General features: G+C 45.6%; 3 protein-coding genes across 4 annotated transcripts; 1 reads left to right on the top strand and 2 right to left on the bottom strand.

The window, feature by feature from the left end:
• Positions 1 to 461: 461 nt before the first annotated feature.
• On the top strand, positions 462 to 3076 carry LOC125547848 (uncharacterized). The gene is made up of 7 exons (XM_048711599.2): positions 462 to 727; positions 987 to 1224; positions 1308 to 1498; positions 1577 to 1812; positions 1910 to 2153; positions 2298 to 2405; positions 2822 to 3076. The coding sequence occupies exons 1-7, from the start codon at positions 509 to 511 to the stop codon at positions 2885 to 2887; spliced, it is 1302 nt and encodes a 433-aa protein (XP_048567556.2). The 5' UTR covers positions 462 to 508; the 3' UTR covers positions 2888 to 3076.
• A 531-nt stretch (positions 3077 to 3607) lies between these two features.
• On the bottom strand, positions 3608 to 6299 carry LOC125547847 (RHOMBOID-like protein 1). Of its 2 annotated transcripts, none has more exons than XM_087546235.1 (6): positions 5897 to 6299; positions 5275 to 5438; positions 5006 to 5169; positions 4657 to 4916; positions 4431 to 4560; positions 3608 to 3925 (listed from the first exon to the last, which is right to left on the bottom strand). In XM_087546235.1, the coding sequence occupies exons 1-6, from the start codon at positions 6121 to 6123 to the stop codon at positions 3800 to 3802; spliced, it is 1071 nt and encodes a 356-aa protein (XP_087402361.1). In that variant the 5' UTR covers positions 6124 to 6299; the 3' UTR covers positions 3608 to 3799. The 2 variants fall into 2 exon arrangements, with proteins under 2 accessions (XP_087402361.1, XP_048567555.2); XM_048711598.2 differs by having other exon boundaries at positions 5843 to 6298.
• A 2849-nt stretch (positions 6300 to 9148) lies between these two features.
• IWS1 (Transcription elongation factor (TFIIS) family protein) lies at positions 9149 to 13480 on the bottom strand. The gene is made up of 11 exons (XM_048705746.2): positions 13321 to 13480; positions 12673 to 13249; positions 11964 to 12083; positions 11014 to 11234; positions 10768 to 10897; positions 10589 to 10651; positions 10418 to 10495; positions 10239 to 10330; positions 10042 to 10104; positions 9787 to 9937; positions 9149 to 9677 (listed from the first exon to the last, which is right to left on the bottom strand). The coding sequence occupies exons 1-11, from the start codon at positions 13326 to 13328 to the stop codon at positions 9579 to 9581; spliced, it is 1602 nt and encodes a 533-aa protein (XP_048561703.2). The 5' UTR covers positions 13329 to 13480; the 3' UTR covers positions 9149 to 9578.
• Between the last annotated feature and the right edge of the window lie 3674 nt (positions 13481 to 17154).

Below are 17154 nucleotides of genomic sequence, written 5' to 3'. Positions count from 1 at the left end.
CAGACGTGTCCTCCGACTCTCCGAGGCTCCGACTAATCGCTTCCCTCCACTGTGATTTCAGATGTGGGTTACTTTATTCCAATCTGAGCTTGCCACATCAGACTGTAGGATTTATTCCGTGAGATTTGTCCACAAGGAATGTTTTTTACAACATACCTACGGGGTATTTCTACAACTCCAACAACATTCAGCTCGAAATTCGATCTATAGCAAGATAGTTCCCCCAAAAAATAGATTTGTAGCTAGAATGCTAGATAAACAAACAAAAAAGACAACATGATTCTTGAGATTTGTACATGTGACATGGATGTGCATTGCCACTTGTTTTGAGAAATTTTAAACTAAAACCGATCTCACGGATCTCACCTGACAACGGATCCTACTATTATAGTCTCCAACGTTCCCGGGGAGTGCGCCTTCAAAACTAGCGCTGCCATTCTTATCTTATATAAAGAAGCAGGTGGAGCTTACAAAGGATGAAGCACTGAAGCTGGCATAACAACAAAACATGGCTCCTCTGACTCCCAGGCTTGTGGTGCCCGTCGATGTGAAGAAGACGCCATGGGAGCAGGAGGTTCAACTCCACAACCGCTGGCATCCGGACATCCCTCCCGTCGCCGATGTGACCGAGGGGGAGTTGTTCCGTGTTGAGATGGTCGATTGGACCGGAGGGCAGGTCAGAGACGATGACTCCGCAGATGACATCAAATCTCTGGATCTCACCACTGTAAGTATATATGCATTTTATTTGTGAGCTTTTTCTATGGAAGAAATGTCGTTTGATAATAGCATATCACCGGATTCGTTAGACAAGGCGCCGAAGATCGTTCGATCTAGATCATGGGGTTCAAAGTTGATCCTGTTGTTTGACTATGGTTTGATGCTTTGTTTATTTCAGTAGAAAGAGTGGTATTTCTCTCTCATATGCATTAGACAAAAGCAAGTCTTCTGTGCCACCAAACTGAATGTGTGTGGGTCTTCTACAGCCTCACTATCTCAGTGGCCCACTTAGGGTAGTTGATGCTGAGGGGGTTCCAGCTTCACCCGGCGATCTTCTCGCGGTGGAGATCTGCAACCTCGGCCCGCTTCCCGGCGATGAGTGGGGTTATACCGGCATATTCGAAAGGGAGAATGGGGGCGGGTTCTTGACCGACCACTTCCCAAGTGCAAGAAAAGCCATTTGGTATTTCGAAGGGATTTACGCACACTCCCCTCAGATACCAGGTAAGAAGTTGTTGCTATGTATTGTTGTGAATGAAGAGTTTCAGCTTCAGATCATTCAAATAGTTCCATTTTGTGCATACCAGGTGTTCGGTTTCCGGGGTTAACTCATCCTGGTATAGTGGGAACTGCACCGTCGGCCGAGCTTCTCAATATATGGAACCAAAGGGAAAGGGAATTGGTCGATACGGGCCACGAGTCTCTGAAACTGTGTGAAGTTCTACACCAGAGACCCCTTGCTAACTTACCAACCTCCCACAGCTGCTTACTTGGGAAGGTACGACGTGTCCATCGATACTTTGTTTATATATGGTTATTAAAGAGCTATGCTAACAATATATGCAATGCTCTGCAGATCCAAGAAGGGACTCCTGAGTGGCAAAGGATTGCAAATGAAGCAGCAAGGACCATTCCTGGAAGAGAGAATGGGGGAAACTGTGACATAAAGAATCTAAGCAGAGGCTCCAAAGTTTATCTGCCAGTATTTGTTGAAGGAGCAAATTTGAGTACCGGTGATATGCACTTCTCCCAAGGTGATGGTGAAGTCTCATTTTGCGGAGCGATAGAAATGAGTGGATTCCTTGAGCTAAAGTAATTGCCTTAATTCTCAGCTGAACTGTACATGACTTGCCTGTCTTGATGACAGAAAACTGTCATGTGAAATTCTGCTGATTCATTTTTTGTGTAGGTGTGAGATCATAAGAGGTGGCATGAAGGAGTACTTGACTCCTGTTGGTCCAACAGCACTTCATGTGAACCCTATCTTCGAGATAGGCCCGGTGGAGCCGCGCTTCTCGGAATGGTTAGTCTTCGAGGGCATCAGCGTCGATGAGTCGGGGAAGCAGCATTTCCTTGACGCATCAGTTGCCTACAAGCGTGCAGTTCTCAATGCCATTGAATACCTTTCCAAGTTTGGGTACTCCAAGGAGCAGGTAGGCACTAACCAGGGTTAATTTTATATTGTCACCTCGTAATTAAGTACTCTACCATCCCCGCAAAAAATGGAAGTACTCTACTATGTACTAAATAAGAGAGGGACATTATCCTTAGTTCTGAACTTTGGGTTATGTATGCAGGCCTATCTTTTGTTGTCATGTTGTCCATGTGAGGGTAGGATATCTGGAATAGTAGATGCCCCTAACGCAGTGGCGACACTTGCCATCCCGACAGCGATATTCGACCAGGTATACTGCAATAGCCCCAACACAATATCTTCTGCACCCTTTTTGTTTCATCTTCTTAATAAGGACAGAACGACAAAGGTTGCGGTTGATGCCTTTGGTCTGATCTTGGATCTGGCTGAAGCTTCCTGTGCTACATTTGTTTGACGATACCAAAAAATTGGTGTCCACAGATAGCTAGTAGAGAAATGTATGTAGGTTTATGTATCACAGACAGCAGATCAATGCTGATATTGCTAGGTTATATTACCCAAAAGCATTGTGTGTGCCCAGTTACTCCATGAGGATGTGAGTCTAGTCAGTAATGTGCAAATCATGGCTCCTGATAGTATCTCCTTCATTCGTAAGCGTTTTCAGTGTTACGAGTACTTTTATTTAGAACTCCAGGTGCATGACATTTCAATTGTTAACATGTGTAGGATATAAGGCCAAAACGCCTGGGGCATGGACCAAAACTGAGGAGACTTCCGGATGTTCTGAGATGAACATACAGTGGACCATATATGCAGTGGAGCACAAGACCAAAGCGGTACAAGGACACCATGGCATCAATCAAACGTCTAAAAATAATGCGCGATCATGTTTACACAATCTCTTATAATAAATCTGAGTAACCATCTTTATTATTTCAACCATCATTTATGTATGTGTGACCCTGAATGTGGACCAGTAGTTGTAATGCCGTATTGTCTATTGAGTTCTCTCTTGTCTATATTGCTGCAAAGTTTCGTGATGTAGGTGATGCAAGCATTTTGCTTGTTATTACTATTGAAATTATGCAACTCTCCAAAGAAATTAGAGGTCCTCTAACCCTCTGGGAAATGGGTTCGGAACCCTTTTTTAGGTAATAATGGCAGTTGTGCTGCCGATCCGCCTTTGAGATGTTTCAACAGAGCTGTCAGATTGAAGTTCTTTGTACGCGTCCAAGACCTGGGATCTTGTTCCAACAATGTAGTTCATCTTTCAATGGTTGGTGATACACGATCGGATCGGTCTCACCGTCTCAGATTGCTCCGGCTCTTGAATGAGAACAGAGTTCTATATACTTCCTCTTCATGCACAAGATCGATGGAGTGAGGTTTTCTGTTAAATTCTCTTCACCAAACTTTCCTCCTCTCGGCACAAGAGTTTAATTAAGCTCAACATCCATAACACAGGATATATAAGAATGCAAGCACTCACGTGAGATTTCAGGAACTACTGCCTCACTCAAGCATCCATCTTTCATTACTGCCGATCGACATTTGCAATATACAACATACAACACAAGAGAACTATAGAAGCCCAAAAGCATTGCAGAGGCCACACCCATTATGAACAAAGGCTTCTACTTTCCCTTCCAAAGATTTGCAGAGACATAGGTTTCTTGCCACGAAAGCGCATACATTCGCAATCCATCAGCTGCAAAGGCCGAGACAAAGGTGCTTAACCGCCTCCGGGTTGCTTGGGCTGCTGATAATGTACGTTTCTGTCTTCCCGGTGCTTTGACATGTCAGGTTTAGTTGGTCTCCAAGCTGTGAAGACTGCAGGAGAAGCTTGGTGTCAGTAAAACTTCAGGCGAGTACGTAAAACTAAAATGAAAGCTCTAGTTATGCTTACAGACTGAAATAAGGTTCCAAAATGTAGCAACAAAAACAATGGCAGGCATTTGTTTCACGTAAATGAAACAGACGAGGCCACTCTATGGTAAGATAATGTCAACACATGGTCCTATGTAGAAAGGAGAAGCGATGACATATAGTTGAAAACCAGCGGGAGGGAACATTTTGACTGTTTTAACATGTGATCAGCTCATAGCAGGATGCACTGGTTGACGCTCTTAACGGTTTTCATCTAAGAGAATTTCTATGAAGAGAAAACTGCTCAGGTATGAGAATCAAGCACATCTCTTAGAATATACTCATTTCATTTGCTGTTAGGAACATCTGTCCAGAATGCCACAAAGAAGCTATATACGCAACTAGCAACATCCGATATTTCAGGGGACGACGACATTTCTTGGAACTATATATGTGTAAAAGAACTTACGAGGCAATAGTTGCTCGGTGCTTTATTACAGTCCCACTGTGAAGTAGGAACACAGCTCAGATAATGGCACCAAGAACATTGCTGGCTAGCATCGAACCCTTGCATTAGCAATACAAAGCCAGTGATGAACCTGCCAATGATAAAGTTTAGCAAAGGCAGTTAGTTGAAACCTAGAGGCTGAACTGAACAGATCATTATTTCTTCTGGTGAAAGGGAAGATATTTACCCACAAATTAATATCACCAAAGCAATCACCAAGAGTACAATTTGATATATCTTGTACTTGGATTTAGGCGTGGCCGAGTGAACTCCAAGACGAGAGTTCTTCTGGTTGATGTATCCGAACTGTGGGCGCATTAGGAGCACAAAACCAAGAAAAAAACCCGATACAAATCCACCAATATGAGCAAAGTTGTCAACATGTGGAAGGATCCCAACAGCCAAGTTGATAACAATGATCATAACAAGAGTCAATAAAGCCGCACACTGTATTTTCAAAACAAGAATGAAATTAGGCACAGTAAATATAATACAGTACAAGTTTGGAAAATTAATCCTTAGATTTAAGAACCGGCCTTATTCTCGTATATTGTCCAGTTTGTTATCAGCTCTGACAGCATGGAGCCCAGTAATCCAAACAGTGCACCTGAAGCTCCAACAGAGATATTTGACACCATAAACAGAGCAGACAGCAAGCTACCGCCGACCCCCGAGATCACATATAGTGTGCCGATCCTCACTGCGATAAACAAACATTTACACATGGTCAAGTTATATAGCTATTAGCTCTTGAAGGAACTGTCTAGGCAGAGAACTGAAGATGCAAAATCGCCTCGGCACTTACGGAAACCAAATTCCTTCTCAAGCCTGATTCCAATCATCAGGAGACTCAACATATTGGCAAGTATGTGGATAACACCAGCATGCAACCAAATGCAAGTGATGAGGCGCCACCATTCGTGGTCTCTGGCAACTTTACCAGTTTCTAGTGCCCCCATTTCCAACAGCCTGGAGAATTGGCACACATGTCAGTTGCCACTTATCAGATACAATACTAGCAAGGGTGAAAAAAACACATCACGGATATTTTTTAAAAATATTATCAAATATAGGAAGGTAGTACAATGTAGGAAAAGCATCTGAATTATACATAACTTAGTCATATATATAAATCTTTTATAAACAGTAAAGTAAGAAAGGCCAATGGATGTCATATCAAATCAAGAAGTTCCTACAAAATCACGAAATTATAAACCGATAACAGCCGAATTACTTGAAGTTGATGCCTAAAACTATCATAATTTAGGCCGAAAGCAAAGTGCATTAGCTCAAATCTGAACCAATTTCACAAAATGCAGGCATCGGTGACAACAGAAGGAGCCAAAGAACCAAGCTTTGGGCCGGCGTCTTACGTCGCGGATGTGGGCCCGACGAGGGGGTTCTCCTTGTACGGCTGGAACGCGTACCTGCCGAGGTCCGGCTCGAGCATGCAACCGTGCGCGGCGGCAGCCCTGGCGGCCCCGCCGACGGAGTCGCCGATCGCGGCGGCGGCAGCCGCGGCGTGGGCGGGGCAGTCGTTGACGTACATGGTGCGGACGAAGAGGGCGATGTTGGCGGCGACGAAGAGCGGCACGAGGAACGGGAACCAGCGCCGGAAGGGCCGGAACTCCTGCGTCTCGCCCCGCCGCGGCATGGCGCCGCCGCCGGCGAGGGGCGCGGGCGCGGGCGCGAGGCCGGTCGGTCCTCTCCTGGGACCTCGGGCTTGCGCGCGCGTGCGTGCGGGGCGCGGGCGGGCGACGCGGGGTTCTGCGGGAGGTGGCGGGTTGGTTGGTGCGCCTCGCGCGCTTTTGTGTCGTGGAAAATGAGACGGTTTTGGGAGGAGGAGAGGCAGGCGACGGAGGACGGAGGTGGAAGAAACGGGGGAGACCCTCTATTCTTGGTCATTTTTCCCCAAAGGGAAAATTGACAGATGGATTTGAAATGTGCATTTGGATTTCTTTTACACTGCTGCAGAAATTGACAAGAATCCCTTCTTATTCTTTGCGAGAGGAATTTGTAAGTTAAACTTAAGATGGATTAATGATCTGCTCGGCTAGTTAAGGCGGACGCAAATGTCCAGTGATACGTGACGAGTGTGATTGTGATTTTTATGGACGAAGGTGACCATGAAAGGAAGTGTGCTAATTGATACTCCCTCCGTTCCTAAAAGTAGTGCGCATAAAAATTTCGTAAAAATTCCGACATGCAGTGCGTATCTCGTCCCGCGAGCGATTTTGGACGAAATTGCCCTTCCACCGAACAGCCAGCGCCCTACCCCACCGCATAGCCCCATCGCCTCCCCGCCCCCCCCCCCCTCTTATCTCTTTCTCGTCGCCGCTTTTCCCCACCTCCTGCTCGCCTCGATCCCCAGCGGCCTCCCACCACCTGACCTCATCCCCACACTCCTAGTTCATCCCCACCTCCCGCAACACTTCCTCCCCCTCTCCCATCGATCTCCGCCTCACGACAGGAGCTGTCCAATAGATCGCGGGCGAGAGGTGTGGTGGAGCCGGCGGTCTGAATGGCCGGAGGAGTTGAGGGAGAGGTGAGGAGGAAGGTTTTGGCTCTGTTGAAGGAGGCAAAGGCGACAATACAGCAAATCGAGCTGTTGCTAGGCCAAACGCCCAAGGTGGACGGTCCAGATGCTCAACGATTCGGCAAGCGGCAGCTGGAATTCGAACAAACAGAGGAGGAAGAAGAGGAGGAGATCTCTGGCGAGGACTGCGCTGGAGACTGGCTGGATGCCCTCAGTAAGGAGGACCTGCTCGAGTACGTCAACAGATTTGATGGCGGCGACGCTAACCAAGGTTCGCTCGTGACCCAGGATGTCGATGTCGGCGTCCGTGTAGAAGATGCCTCACCCATGCCGCTTAGTTTTGTTCATCACGGCGTCCATGTGGGCTGAGGTGACGCGCACATGAGGGCTGGACAGAGTTAGTGAAGGGGTATATTAGTCCCAAGTACATGTGCGAGCACAAACATTGGTATTGAAGCTGAATCTAAGATGCGCTATATTTAGGAATGAAGGGAGTACCTCCGATAGATGGGTTGGTTGATTAAATGAATATAATTGGATCGATCTGTCATGAAATGATGTCATTTAAGGTAAGAATTCTTGTTATTTTGTATTAGTAAGCAACTCATGAAACTTGTTAGCTCATTAAGTCAATGATCTGAAACCAGTGATTGACTGAGTTCCATAAGAAGTGAGCTACGAATTGGGCTACCAAAAGCTTATTAAGCTCACGACTACGAGCTTTTGATCTATCCCAACCTAAACTCCAAAGTTACTCATGTGGCCATTGAAATTTTCTTGAAAGTTCCATAACAAGCAGAGACTGCATACATTCATCTACCATATGAATTTCAATCTCAATTACTCAGTGATGGCAGTTCAAGAAGATCACCCAAGTGAACATCATGATCTGGGAGTGTTCCTTTAGAAAACTACTCCCAACCAACGCTTGAGAATGGCCATGCTAAAATAGATGTAATTGGCATGTTGTGAAGAAAAATTGACATGCTAGTAGAAAAATTGCCAGGAATTTTTTGTGTTGCAGCGGGGTAATTGCCTTGCGTTTTCGAGGATTTGCCATGATGCAAAATGTAGAATCGCCAGCCTAAAAAGGAAAATCCAACCTGTTTAGATTTGCCATTCTCGCAGAAGAAAATTGCCATTCTACATCTCAGGGAATTGGTGAAAATTGTCATGCTTTAAAAACCAAATTTGTCATCCGGATGTGTTCGCTCACATTGTCATCCTGAGCGAATTCGTCCACACATTTTGGGGGTCATTTTTATTTTTTGTATCAGTGGCTGGTATCTTGTGTTCTGCTAATGGATGTTTTTTGTTCAACACTGAGATTCTTTTTTCTTGTTTCAACACTGTAGTTTCAAACTTTTAATCATTGTCTATGTAGTAAATCTTCACAAATTTGTACTCCTCTGAGTAATAACTTTATGTAGTTGCATTAAAAGACTTTACAGTAACCGCAACCCATGAAAGTGTCATTCTAATCCCGAGCTCAAATGCTCCTCCTATGAACAGTAAAAATTTTAAAAAAGAAATTCTTCACAACAAATATTGCTTAGTTTTCTGGCTGCGGGCAAATTTTCATGATGAAATCACATTCGTGAAGGTCCAGAAAAATTAACAAAAAACAGCTCTTTATAAAGTGTTTAAAAAAATATTCTTTTAGAACATCCAACAGTGTTTGTTACAAAAAAAATAATCTTTTCTACTATTTTCAAATTTTACTGTTCACACAAGGATGCATTTCATCTCAGGAGCAAAAACTCCATGTCCAGCCACAACCGTCAATCTTTAAAATCTCATCTATTTTCGGTCTCTGAATGGTGATCTACCCTCGCTTAGCTGTTCACTTCATGCATGTTCAGTCATTTTTAGTAACAAACTTTATACTCCCTCCGTCCGGAAATACTTGTCATCAAGATGGATAAAAAAGGGTGTATCTAGAACTAAAATACATCTAGATACATCCCCTTTAATTCATCTTCATGACAAGTATTTCCGGACGAAGGGAGTATTAATTTTCCTTGTGTACATTGCTTGCTAATATCTATAGTTATAATCTTCATTCAAGTACAGTTTGTACAGCACAACATTTTCTAGTTGCATGAAAATCCTAGCCAAGCTTCACTATCTATGACCATAGTCATTCAAGCACAGTTAATCTGCTTATTGCGCCATGTTTCGATTATAATGCATCAGGCCCTTCCAGTACAAGTAGAGATGTATGAAAAGCCAGTCAAAAGGTTCCAAGTTAAACTTACAGCCCAGTCAGGTGCCCTTCTCAAACATGACAAACATTTGTACAGTAAAGGCACCATGCTGTAATCGTCCACAATAACGGTATTATATATGAGCATCTGATAAATAACCCAAATCACCTAGTTTTCGGAAGCTCGCCCAATGTACCCTGCCAGGCTTTTGGAACAAGAAAGTACTATATCAGCCAAGCAATTCCATTTCCACCGATCTTGCTGCCCTCCGATGGCAATGGTGGAAGAGTGCTTGATACTGCTTCAGCAGCCCACTGCTGAGCGCACACCATCATCTGCATCGCAAGGCTGTCGGGGGTGTCTAGCTTACAAGTACTTGACCATCCCACGGCCTTCAACACTAAGCTTTGAAGCCTGGAGGTTTTTCTTCTTTGGCGCTTTCAGCTGCTGCAGTTTCTTGTTCATCTGCATGCATAACATGAAGGATTAGTGATCTAACTTCCACAACATGACATACCACATGCCAGCTACAAAATATGCTAGAAAAAAATCAGTCTAGAGGTGGGGGCAGAACCTTCAGCCGGCGCTGGTCTTGAACTTGTTGCTTAGCACGAGCCCGTATCTGTTCGGGGTCAATTTTGGACTGTGGACGAATGACAAAGTCCAAAGGTGATGCTTCTGGCCTAGAAGCATGCTGCCTAGAACCACTTTGCCCCGACTTGCGCCTGCACTCAGAGCACAGAAAAAATTAATTGAGGAAAGGGGAATAGTATGCGGACCTGCACCAGATGTCAAATGTAACTCAAATACGATGTGTGAGTAGACTTACTGAGAGAAGTCAGCATCAAGATCATCGTCTCTGGATTCCATTCCAGAACTACTTGATGAAGGCCTAAATCGAGAGAAAACATAACAAATAAGAATACAGAATAAGGACAGCTAACTCAAATTAGAATGTTGTCATTTGGATGATATGCCATCTAATAGATCATCAGTCATTCAGTCAATGAAAAGTGCAGTACTAACTTCTTCATCTGAGGCCTCCTGTAAGGAGCTCTTTCACCATCATATGCCCTCATATCCTCAAATCTTGTGCTCTTTTGGAATATTGGTCGACTCTGTATTTGTTCATTCACAGTTAGTCATACATAAGACTATGAACCTTCAGCACCAAATAGAAATGATTAGGAAGAACAAGAAATTACCCATTTATCAACCAGTTCCTTGGCTAATTTTCTGTTGGAAGTAGTCTCCTCGTCAGATTTTGACAAAAACATAATAACCTAGACATCGATAATGGGATATAGTCAGCAGTTAAGCACACCCCCAATAATCTGAACAAAACTTTCCAGAATGCAATCCTTAAGAAGACATACCTTTCCCAAGCCACTTTTCTTGAGCTGCTCTCTTCTGTCGAATTGCTCAAGATCAATTGGGAACTGTGTAAACAGAAACAAATCTTAAATGAGAAAGTAGGTCCCGAAGTATAACAGTGCTCTTATGCTGTAACTAACGTGGTTCCATGTCTCAGAAGGGAAAAAAAGTTTTTGCCTACATCTGATAGTAACTTCAGTACAGCAGATCGAATATTCATATTGGGCATGCTCCCATCAGGTAGAGGCTCAAGCCAGTTCTTCAGAAGAGTGAGTATTCCATGATCAAGGAATTCCTGCTGGAGATTCTTCCTGTGAATAGTCATATACAAATGATAAGAATTAGAACTAGTTACAATAGATAGCAACCAGATTAGCACCAGAGAGAAAGTTCTGATGCTACGAATGGCTACATCTGAATATCTTACTTTGAGAGAACTTCTATGAGGAGCGGAAGCTTCATGAGTTTGTTAATGGCTGGTTTATGTTGCCTATTTAGGTTGGCATCTTCTTCAGAGGCTACTTCAAACTCAGCAATGAACTGTTCAACTATAAGACCAATATCTGCACGTGGTCGGTCATTCTTCTTCTTCTTCTTACCACCCTTAAAGAGCCGCTCAATTTCGTCGTCCTCTTCAGCTTCCTCTGCCTGTAATGAAAAGAACAAATTCACATCGTGCTTACGCAAACAAGAAACAAACAGGATCAACAAAATGTTCTGTAATAAATCCCAAGAAATGTAAAAGCATGTAATTTTAATTGGAAACTGCTAAAATACGACAGGGTGTCAAAGCTCAGTCAAAAAGGCCCCTTTACCCCGTAAAACTACCATCTATTCCCCAGGGTTATCTGATTACATGACAGGTATATACTAGCATCATTCTTCTAGTTGAATACCAGCACCCATTAAGACAATCATAGCACATGACATATGTGTATTTCGTTATTCACCCAGGAAGTCCATAACCTGGCCGGCTTTGAAGTCACCATGATAACCATTGATATGAAATAAAACACCCTAGCCAAAGCCCATGTAAACCATTGATCTGATGTAGGGGCAAAATACACAATGAACACCTTAATTGGTTACCTTGCGTGAATCATAGGGAATGACATATTTATATGTAGTTATTCACTGAGAGAGTCCATAACCTTGCCGGCTTGGAAATCATCTTACTAAACCATTGATATATATGAAATAAAAAGTTTAGCCAAAGCCCATATAAACCATTGGACTGATGTAGGGTCAAAATACAATGATCACCTCAATCAGTTACCTTCAGCTAAAGAAACCTTTGATTTGACCATTACGATAGTTTGTCTAAACACTGAAACTAAAAGAATTACCAATGGCATATGAGCAGTTAAGTATGAACACCTGTGCAAAACGTCGAGGAGAGTGGCCATCATTATCATTGTCATAACGGTCAGCTGGGTCAACCCCAGTATCATCGATGAAATTATCATCATCTAAGGTTCTAACACCTTCTTCGTCATCCTGTTCCATGAGAAAAAAATGTTAGCACAGCCAGTTAATTTGTCCAAGGCTATGATGCTATCGTGGAGCAGAAACAAACTCAATTATCGTAAGACCTTAGGAAACAAAACAAAATTTAAAAATATGGTATTATGCACATGGAATTCAGTTGAACAGTGGTTCCAATTAGTATCATCAGAACAAGAGGCTGGCGACTGCTTATCATCAGAACAACGGATCAAGGAGAACAGTTCAATATCCTGAGCAGAAACCAAAGGCTATCCCAGTTATCGCTAACAGAGCTTTGCTTGCAAAATTATGACAGCAGAATCTTGATGGACCCGGAACAAATGCATTGCCTAAGCACAGCTGGTTCAATAATAAGCACACACATTTAATAAACATACAAATAACATCAACTTAACCACAGTTTAACCAATAGAATCGCCGCTTCAATCTGGACTATCCAAGAACCCTTTGTAACCAAGCTCAGGAGCTGCTAAAACCGATATAAGGCGCAAGTCTTTACTACTACAACATACAAGCACCTACAACTGATTAAGAGTGATGAACAACAGACTGAAAGAAGATTGGAAGCAATGGTCCTCACCTCTGAGCCGTCCCCGGCGATGGTATTCCAGAGCTCCTGGATCTCCTTCTCCCCCTCTTCATCCTGATCCTCACCCCTATCCCCACCCCCGCGTCCACCGCCGGAGCCCTTGCCGCCGGAGGACGAGCCCCTCTTCTCCCTCACCATGCCCACGTCCTCCTTCCTCCTCTTCTTCTCATGCTTGTCCTTGCCCCCGCCCCTAGCGAGGTCCCTGAGGCTCGAGGACCCCTTCCTCTTCCTGTCGGCGTCCGGGTCCCCGCCCACGTCGTCGTCCGCCAGCCCCGCCGCCGCGTCCTCGCCCCAGTCCTCCAGGTCGTCGGCGGGCATGCCGCCACCGCCGCCGCCGTCGCCCTTCCCGCCCCCGCCCTTCTTGAGGAGGCGCTTCCGGGGCCTGGAGGAGGACCCGTCGTCGCCGCCGCCGCCGCCGTGCACGGGGGTCGGGGAGCGGTCGCGGTTCCAGTCGGCGCCGTCGTCGCCGAGGTCGTCCTCGAGGCCGTCGTAGGGCTGCGCCCCGCGCTCGGGCGAGGGGGAGCGGGCGTCGGGGTCCATGAGCTGCTCGCCGTCCTCGTCGAAGAAGCTGCGGCGAGGGATCGGGGGGTCAGCGCCGGGGGAGGGGATGGGGGAGGGGGAGGGGGGGAGGGAACTTACTCGTCCATGGCGTCGGCGGCGAGATGCGGATCGGAACCCTAGCCTCGGTGTGAGTGCGTGACAGAGATGGATTAGAGAGGAGGAGCTGGAGACGAAGAAGGATCGGGGGAAGGTGGAAGACAATACTGGGCCGGCCTCTCGGCTTCGGCTTAGCCTTTTTTTTCTTTGAGTGTCGGGCTTTGGGTGTTTGGTAGGTGGCATTAGACCCAACAAAGGACCGCGCAGGAAGCATACACTGTCTGGCCCATATCGCACGAACATTAAAGCACCTTCTAGCCAGGCCCGCTAGGGACGGTCAAATTGGCAGTTTCTAGCGAGCCAGGCTCGGCAGAAGCAGGGGAGGGGAACACGGCGCTGAGCTCGTGCGACCATGAAGATGGCGCGAGCTCGCGGGCGTCTTTGAAAATTTGATGGGAGGATTGCGGCTCACTTCCCACCGATTCAGGCGCCCACTTTGCCTCGCCGCCGAGACTCACGTGCATCGGCACCAACGAGCAGGTAAGCGGCACTCCTTCTCCGGCTGGCAGTCCACGGCGGCGGCGACTCGTGTCCTCATCTTCTCCGACCGTTCCTGCGTCTCCTTCGAGCTGCAGCCATGGTCTCTCTGAGTTCAATCACCCCCTTCTCTGTGTCCTTTGTAGTTAGATCTGAGAGCGTGTGATAGGGTTTGATGTTCAAGCATGTGGTAGGGTTTGATTTGTATGCATCTTGTAGCATGGTAGGGTTGATTCGTGTGCCGATCTGTGAGATTGTGTTGTTGTGGTAGCTATCGGTGATGGATTTGTAGCAATGCTACGGTGGTAATAGTGATGAACACAACGGATTTTGTAGCTAGTTGTGATATATGTTGCTTATATCGTAGATGCAAGATGGTAGTTGTTGGAAATATGCCCTAGAGGCAATAATAAAATGATTATTATTATATTTCCTTGTTCATGATAATTGTCTATTGTTCATCCAGAAATCGTAATATATGTGTGAATACATAGACCACAACATGTCCCTAGTGAGCCTCTAGTTGACTAGCTCGTTGATCAACAGATAGTCATGTTTCCTGACTATGGACATTAGATGCCATTGATAACGGGATCACATCATTAGAAGAATGATGTGATGGACAAGACCCAATCCTAAGCCTAGCACAAGATCATGTAGTCCGTTTGCTAAAGCTTTTCCAATGTTAAGTATCATTTCCTTAGACCATGAGATCGTGTAACTCCCGGATGCCGTAGGAATGCTTTGGGTGTGCCAAACGTCACAACGTAACTGGGTGACTATAAAGGTATACTACAGGTATCCTCAAAAGTATCTGTTGGGTTGACACGGATCGAGACTGGGATTTGTCACTCCGTATGACGGAGAGGTATCTCTAGGCCCACTCGGTAATGCATCATCATAATGAGCTCAGTGTGACCAAGTGTTTGGTCATGGGATCATGCATTACGGTACGAGTAAAGTGACTTGCCGATAACGAGATTAAAAGAGGTATTGGGATACCGACGATCGAATCTCGGGCAAGTAACGTACCGATTGACAAAGGGAATTGTATACATGATTACTTGAATCCTCGACATCGTGGTTCATCCGATGAGATCATCGAGGAGTATGTGGGAGCCAACATGGGTATCCAGATCCCGCTGTTGGTTATTGACCGGAGAGTCGTCTCGGTCATGTCTGCATGTCTCCCGAACCCGTAGGGTCTACACACTTAAGGTTCGGTGACGCTAGGGTTGTGGAGATATTAGTATGCAGTAACCCGAAAGTTGTTCGGAGTCCCGGATGAGATCCCGGACGTCACGAGGAGTTCCGAATTGGTCCGGAGGTAAAGATTTATATATAGGAAGTTGAGTTTCGGCCATCGGGAAAGTTGTGGGGTTAATCGTATTGTACCAGGACCACGTAAGGGTCCCGGGGGTCCACCGGGTGGGGCCACCTATCCCGGAGGGCCCCATGGGCTGAAGTGGAAGGGGAACCAGCCCCTGATGGGCTAGTGCGCCGCCCCTTGGGCCTCCCCTGCGCCTAGGGTTGGGAAACCCTAGGGGTGGGGGCACCCCACTTGGCTTGGGGGGCAAGCCACCCCCTTGGCCGCCCCCCCTTGGAGATGCATATCCTAGGGCCGGCGCCCCCCTAGGGGCCTATATAAAGAGGGGGGAGGGAGGGCAGCCGCACCCTATCCCCTGGCGCCTCCCTCTCCCTCCCGTAACACCTCTCTCTCTCGCTGAGCTTGGCGAAGCCCTGCCGAGATCCTCGCTGCATCCACCACCACGCCGTCGTGCTGCTGGATCTCCATCAACCTCTCCTTTCCTCTTGCTAGATTAATAAGGAGGAGACGTCTTCCCCAACCATACGTGTGTTGAATGCGGAGGTGTCGTCCGTTCGGCACTTGGTCATTGGTGATTTGGATCACGGCGAGTACGACTCCATCATCCCCGTTCTCTTGAACGCTTCCGCTCACGATCTACAAGGGTATGTAGATGCGCTCCTCTCTCTCGTTTCTAGATGACTCCATAGATTGATCTTGGTGAAGCGTAGAAATTTTTTATTTTCTGCAACGTTCTCCAACAGTGGTATCAGAGCTAGGTTTATGCGTAGTTTCTATGCACGAGTAGAACACAAAGCAGTTGTGGGTGTCGATAGTGTCAATTTACTTGCCGTTACTAGTCTTATCTTGATTCGACGGCATTGTGGGATGAAGCGGCCCGGACCGACCTTACACGTACGCTTATGTGAGACATGTTCCACCGACTGACATGCACTAGTTGCATAAGGTGGCTAGCGGGTGTCTACCTCTCCCACTTTAGTCGGATCGGATTCGATTGAAAGGGTCCTTATGAGGGGTAAATAAAAATTGGCATATCACGTTGTGGTTTTGACGTAGGTAAGAAACGTTCTTGCTAGAACCCTATTGCAGCCACGTAAAACATGCAACAACAATTAGAGGACGTCTAATTTGTTTTTGCAGCATATGCCTTTGATGTGATATGGCCAAAAGAAGGTTGTGATGAATGATATATGTGATGTATGAGATTGATCATGTTCTTGTAATAGGAATCACGACTTGCATGTCGATGAGTATGACAACCGGCAGGAGCCATAGGAGTTGTCTTAATTTATTTATGACCTGCGTGTCAATATAAACGTCATGTAATTACTTTACTTTATTGCTAAACCGTTAGCCATAGTAGTAGAAGTAATAGTTGACATGACAACTTCATGAAGACACGATGATGGAGATCATGATGATGGAGATCACACTACTAGGAAAAAGCCTATTAATGGCGCACTGGTTTTGCCTACTAATGACGCATAACAGTGCGCCATTAGTAGCACGCCACTAGTATATCTTACTAATGGCGCACCAGAGGTGCGCCATTAGTATCTGGTATACTAATGGCGCACCAACTAGTGCGCCATTAGTATGTAATAGCATGTGCCATTAGTGTGCCTCCCGGGGTGCATACGTAAGCATGGCTTTTTCATACTAATGGCGCATTCTCTGTTGATGCGCCATTAGTATCCTTTGGCATACTAATGGCGCACCTGGTGGTGATGCGCCATTAGTATGAATATTTGGTTTTTTTTGTTTTTTCCTTTTCTAATTTTTGCGCAGGTTAATATAAAATATATTATTAGACAGAATATAAAATATATTATTAGACAGAATATAGACAGCAGCACACAGCAACATCAAATTCATCGAATACAATACAAGATTAGTCTCCGAATACAATTCATCATATTAGTCTCCGAATACAATTCATCATATTAGTCTCCAAATTCAAAAGACCGAACAAAGATAAAACATTACAAGTCTCAAGACCGCGAGTATCGAGT

Source organism: Triticum urartu, chromosome 3A, assembly GCF_056163025.1.
Source record: "Triticum urartu cultivar PI428250 chromosome 3A, HENAU_Tu73, whole genome shotgun sequence".
NCBI classification, from domain to species: Eukaryota; Viridiplantae; Streptophyta; class Magnoliopsida; order Poales; family Poaceae; genus Triticum; species Triticum urartu.
This window is presented reverse-complemented; position numbering and strand designations above follow the sequence as displayed.